The sequence below is a fragment of the Oncorhynchus clarkii genome, chromosome 5 (genome assembly GCF_045791955.1).
Source record: "Oncorhynchus clarkii lewisi isolate Uvic-CL-2024 chromosome 5, UVic_Ocla_1.0, whole genome shotgun sequence".
NCBI lineage: Eukaryota > Metazoa > Chordata > Actinopteri > Salmoniformes > Salmonidae > Oncorhynchus > Oncorhynchus clarkii.
This window is the reverse complement of record NC_092151.1, coordinates 25,802,556-25,808,855: the sequence shown is the minus strand read 5'-3', so window position 1 is coordinate 25,808,855 and position 6,300 is coordinate 25,802,556. Positions and strand designations below refer to the sequence as shown.

General features: G+C 43.7%; 1 protein-coding gene across 1 annotated transcript; it reads left to right on the top strand.

Moving 5' to 3' along the window:
* Positions 1-3,655: 3,655 nt before the first annotated feature.
* On the top strand, positions 3,656-5,901 carry LOC139409915 (small nuclear ribonucleoprotein Sm D3-like). The gene is made up of 4 exons (XM_071155328.1): positions 3,656-3,881; positions 5,034-5,172; positions 5,306-5,498; positions 5,642-5,901. Exons 2-4 carry the CDS (start codon positions 5,047-5,049, stop codon positions 5,707-5,709), a joined length of 387 nt encoding a protein of 128 aa, XP_071011429.1. The 5' UTR covers positions 3,656-3,881; positions 5,034-5,046; the 3' UTR covers positions 5,710-5,901.
* The last annotated feature ends 399 nt before the right edge of the window (positions 5,902-6,300 follow it).

Genomic DNA, 6,300 nt, shown 5'->3' with positions numbered 1-6,300 from the left:
CTGTCTTTCTCTGTGTGTGTGTGTTTATTTTATTTCACCTTTATTTAACCAGGTAGGCCAGTTGAGAACAAGTTCTCATTTACACCTGTGACCGGGCAGCTTTCCAATCTTTGGAGATCTCAGACGATGCGAAAGAGAGGTTGAACAGGCTAGTAATAGGGGTTGCAACAATTTCGACGGATAATGGGCAAGTTGCTGCAGGGGGTGCAGAGCTGTTGGCCGGGGTAGGAGTAGCCAGGTGGAAAGCATGGCCAGCTGTAGAAAAATGCTTATTGAAATTATCGATTATCGTAGATTTATCGGTGGTGACAGTGTTTCCTAGTCTCAGTGCAGTGGGCAGCTGGGAGGAGGTGCTCTTATTCTCCATGGACTTTAGTGTCCCAAAACTTTTTGGAATTAGTGCTACAAGATGCAAATTTCTGTTTGAAAAAGCTAGCCTTAGCTTTCCTAACTGACTGTGCATATTGGTTCCTGACTTCCCTGAAAAGTTGCATATCGAGGGGGCTATTCGATGCTAGTGCAGAACGCCACAGGATGTTTTTGTGCTGGTCAAGGGCAGTCAAGTCTGGGGTGAACCAAGGGCCATACCTGTTCTTAGTTCTACATTTTTTGAATGGGGCATGCTTATTTAAGATGGCGAGGAAAGCACTTTTAAAGAGTAACCAGGCATCCTCTACTGACGGGATGAGGTCAATATCCTTCCAGGATACCCGGGCCAGGTTGATTAGAAAGGCCTGCTCGTGTAACGGATGTGAAATGGCTAGCTAGTTAGCGGTGGTGCTCGCTAATAGCATTTCAATCGGTGACGTCACTTGCTCTGAGACCTTGAAGTAGTGGTTCCCCTTGCTCTGCAAGGGCCGTGGCTTTTGTGGAGCGATGGGTAACGATGCTTCGTGGGTGACTGTTGTTGATGTGTGCAGAGGGTCCCTGGTTCACGCCCGGGTATGGGCGAGGGGACGGTCTAAAGTTATACTGTTACACTCGACTGAAGTGTTTTAGCGAGCGTTTGACAGTGATGAGGGCTGGTCGTTTGATCGCGGTCCCATTACGGATGCAGGCATTGAAGCAGTTATCGCTGAGATCCTGGTTGAAAACAGCAGAGGTGTATTTAGAGGGCAAGTTGGTCAGGATGATATCTAAGAGGGTACCCATGTTTACGGATTTAGGGTTGTATCTGGTAGGTACCTTGATAATTTGTGTAAAATTGAGGGCATCTAGCTTAGATTGTAGGACGGACGGGGTGTTACGCATATCCCAGTTTAGGTCACCTAACAGTACAAACTCTGAACAACAATTGATAGGCAGCTTAAACTTCTTGAATTCAACTATTATTGGGTTGAAATACACATTTAGATTTGTGAACAGCCATCCACAACAACCATTACGATGCAAATAGCTAAATAAGAGAGCAGCAGTGTGATTCACATCACTCAATCAATCATATGTATTTATGAAGCCCTTTTTACATCAGCCAATGTCACAAAGTGCTATACAGAAATCCAGCCTAAAACCCCAAACAGCAAGCAATGCAGATGTAGAAGCACTGTGGCTAGGAAAAACTCCCTAGAAAGGCAGGAATCTAGGAAAAAAACTAGAGAGGAACCAGGCTCTGAAGGGTGGCCAGTCCTCTTCTGGCTGGGCCGGGTGGAGATTATAACAGTACATGGCCAAGATGTTCAAACATTTATAGATGACCAGCAGGGTCAAATAATAATAATCACAGTGATTGTAGAGGGTGCAACAGGTCAGCACCTCAGGAGTAAATGTCAGTTGGCTTTTTATAGCTGATCATTCAGAGTTAGAGACATCAGGTGTGGTAGAGAGAGAGGGTGGAAAACCGCAGGTCCGGGACAAGGTAGCACGTCTGGTGAACAGGTCAGGGTTCCATAGCCGCAGGCAGAACAGTTGAAACTGGAGCAGCAGCACGATCAGATGGACTCAGGACAGCAAGGAGTCATCAGGCCAGGTAGTCCTGAGGCATGGTCCTAGGGCTCAGGTCCTCCGAGAGAGGGAGAGAGAATTAGAGGGAGCATACTTAAATTCACACAGGACACCGGATAAGACAGGAGAAATACACCAGATATAACAGACTGACACTAGCCCCCTGACACACAAACTATTGCAGCATAATTACTGGTGGCTGAGACAGGAGGGGTCGGGAGACACTGTGGCCCCGTCCAATATACCCCTGGACAGGGCCAACCAGGAAGGATATCACCCACCGCCTATGCCAAAGCACAGCCCCCACACCACTAGAGGGATATCTTCCACCACCAACTTACTACCCTGAGACAAGGCCGAGTATAGCCCACAAAGATCTCCACCACGACACGAACCCAGGGGGGTGCCAACCCGGACAGGAAGATCACGTCATAGACTCAACCCACTCAAGTGATGCACACCTCCTAGGGACGGCATGGAAGAGCACCAGTAACTCAGCCCCCGTAATCGGGTTAGGGTCTCTCTCCCAGTGGAGAGAGGGGAACCGGCTAGGCAGAGACAGCAAGGGTGGTTCGTCGCTCCAGTGCCTTTCCGTTTACCTTCACACCCCTGGGCCAGACTACACTCAATCATAGGACCTATTGAAGAGATGAGTCTTCAATAAAGACTTAAAGGTCGAGACCGAGTCTGTGTCTCTCACATGGATAGGCAGAACATTCCATAAAAATGTAGCTCTATAGGAAAAGGCCCTGCCACATCAATGTGCTATGTAGATATCAATACTAAGTGATATCCATATTGCCTTAGACTACACCACTGCTGTCATCCTTACCTCTAAGCGTTTAATCAAGTTGGATAATCTTTGGATGCCGACGGCAGTCGCACCATTGGAAGACATAGCTTGGACTGTAGCCTACAAAAGCCTATTCCTGCTTTTTTCCCGCGATCCATCAAACACATTTGGTGTGTCATCATAGTGGTCTCTTACTTGTGGTCAGACTTGCTCAGCTGGAACAAACTTAAACTTGCGCCTTCTTTCAATGCTGATTTGAATGTCATTGATAAAACAGTGAAGTGTCAAATATTTTTTGTTGCAAACATCCTTTCTGAATGTAAAAGTAGTCTTTTAAGTAATCATCTAGTTTTTCAAAAGTATCTGTAATCTGATTACAATATTTTTGCTGGTAAAGTAATGGATTACAGGTACTGTTTTTTTTGTAATCTCTTACATGTAACAGATTACATGTATTACATGTATTTGCATATTGCCGTTAGGGAACGCCTTCTTTGAAGTGAGCGCAAACTTAATTTGAGTTGCACTCCTTCTAAAAACCGTCAAAGTCTATAGAACTTAGTGCACTCTGTTCGTAACAGATTTTAGTTTTGGAAACATACATTTTTTTGATATCAGATGTTTCATCGATGAGAAAATTAGCAGAATATCGGCCCAGTTTCACATAGTTCCATCCTCTCCCACTTCCCGCCACTGGACTTCCTCTCACGACCATATTAGGTGGTGAGAAAACGTAAACGGCTGCTATGCTCCTGTGACGAGCCTGGGTTTCCCCTTCTGTCTGTGACTGTAGTGGAATCAGAGTTGAATACACAAAGGCCACAATGAAAGGAAATGGCCTGTCAGATTGTCTGTTTAATTTATCTAAACGCGTTCATTTTTACAAAGGGGTCGTCTCCATCTAAAAAAGCGGGGGCGGCTAAACTTATTTAGCAAACGTAAGATATATAATCATATATCGAGGAAGACAACAAGTCACATGAAGCATCGCTTTACGTTAATCCGGAAGTTTTTCCTTTCTCCAGTTGCATTCTGGGTAGTCGTAAAACGCACGAAATACTCTCGCCGCTGATTCATTGGTCGCACGTTGCAGAAGCTTGAAAGTTTGAAGACCGCGGAAATCAACAAAGAACAACTTCAAATTAAGGTAAAAACAATGCTACATTTTAAGCAAGTTGCTAGATTGCTTATACTACCCAGCGATCCTAAACCAACACACCCATCCTTGCCAGTTAACTAAAGTAGAGCTCCCGGCCACAGTTCAGTAAGCTAGCTATGTAGCTACCTACATTTTGCAGTTTAAATGTTTTGAAGGCAGGTAGCATGGCGGTTAGAGCGTTGACACAGTGACGAAAGGTCGATAGTTCAAATTCCCGAATCTACAAGGTGAAAATTCTGTCGATGTGTCCTTGTGCAAGACACTTAACCTGCATGTGCTCCAAGAGCGCCGTAACTACGATGGCTGACCCTGTAAAACAACACATTTCACAGCGCCTATCCGGTGTATGTGACAATGTTTAAAATTTAACATTTGTATTATTTACCTGTCTCAATTGTGGAGGTAGCGATTAACATTGATACTCATTTTCCAGTAGAATTGAACATCTTTGTTTTCGGTTTAGGCCACCGTGAAAGCTATGCGCAGGCTCAATAACATAATGTTAATACAATATTAACCCAGGCCTAAACCAGCAAGCAGAGGTGACAAAGAAACTGAACTCAATAGATAAGAGGACATCCTCTGATTGACCAAGTAGAAGTTCAGATTACTGTGACCACAACCTAGTTTGAAAAACAATAGTCCATCAAGACTAAGTCAGGTCAGCCAAGTGAGTGCATGGACTGAAGACCAGACATTGAAAAAGTCAGGGTTCCAGGTAAAAAGTGTGGGGGGTAGGGCAAACAGCAGGACTGTTTGCTAACCAGGGGTGCGGCAGTGCAAGCACTTTATTTATGTTAGGCTATAACCTAACGCCTCACTTACGGTGAAATAAAATGCTTTAGAGTTTGCCTCTTTATACCTTGTTAATTATAGCTTTTTAAAAAACTTCATTAGGCAAGCCAGTTAAGAACAAATTCTTATTTATAATGATGACCTACCAGGGAACAGAGGGCTAACTGTTCAGGGGCAGAACGATTGATTTTTACCTTGTCTGCTCAAGGATTCGATCCAGCAACCTTTAGGTTACTGTCCCAACGCTTTAACCACTAGGCTACCTGCCGACCCGTAATAAGGTACAAATTGTTTTCTATCTCTGGAGACACTGTCAATCTAAACCTTGTCTCATTGTTTCTACAGGATCTCTGCAAATATGTCCATCGGCGTGCCCATCAAGATCCTGCATGAAGCAGAGGGTCACATTGTGACCTGTGAGACCAACACTGGTGAAGTGTACAGAGGCAAGCTCATTGAGGCTGAGGACAACATGAACTGCCAGGTGTGTCATCTGGCTGCCTTTAGGGTTCAGGCAATAGTTTTTTCTTATTTTCTTATTATGTAAGGGAGGGATTTGTGTCCCTTTTACAGAATTGTGTGTAGGAAGTATATCAACTCTTATCTCTTCCTTTCAGATGTCCAATATCACTGTGACTCATCGGGATGGCCGTGTAGCCCAACTAGAGCAGGTCTACATCCGGGGCAGCAAGATTCGCTTCCTGATTTTACCGGACATGTTAAAGAATGCTCCTATGTTAAAGAGCATGAAAAACAAGAACCAGGGCACCGGAGCAGGAAGGGGGAAGGCAGCCATTCTCAAAGCCCAGGGTGAGTGCTACTGCTTCTACATATACCAGTATGGAAAATGATTGAGAGTCAATAACAAATTTTCACTCGACTATAAGTAGTAACTAATAAAAATATTTATTTTATTTTATTTCTGGTAACTTATTTAACTGTCTTTTCTGCAGTGGCTGCAAGAGGACGGGGTCGTGGTGGAGGAATTGGAAGAGGAACCATTTTCCAGAAGAGGCGATAGTATCTGCAATGGTTAATTTAAAAAGATTGCATGGTAGTATTTTTAATGTTTTTTTCTTAAGAGAATACTTTTTTTCTTTAGCCAGACCTTTACATTTTGCAAGACGGACACGTTTTTGACATTGTATTTTTTTTTATATATATAAATGTATATTTGTAATAAATTGTCGGTTCCCCTGTCTGCTAACTTCTATTTGAGGTGCCTTTTGGTCTCTTATTGGGTGAATGTGATATGACCCTTAATGTCTATGGCGGTGACATGCAATTACTTTTTGAGGAACTTTCATATTTGACCACCCTTTATCTGGGTTGTAAAATTACTCTTACGTTATATATTACACACATACACATAAGTATGTGGACACCCCTTCAAATTAGTGGATTTGGCTATTTCAGCCACAACTGTTAATGGCCGGTTTGTAGAATTGAACACACGGCCATGCAATCTCCTTAGATAAATATTGGCAGGAAAATTGGTCTTACCGAAGAGCTCCGGTGACTTACTGCTCCGGTCAACTGTAAGTGCTGTTATTGTGAGGTGGAAATGTCTAGGAGCAGCAACTGCTCAGCCACGAAGTGGTAGGCCACACAA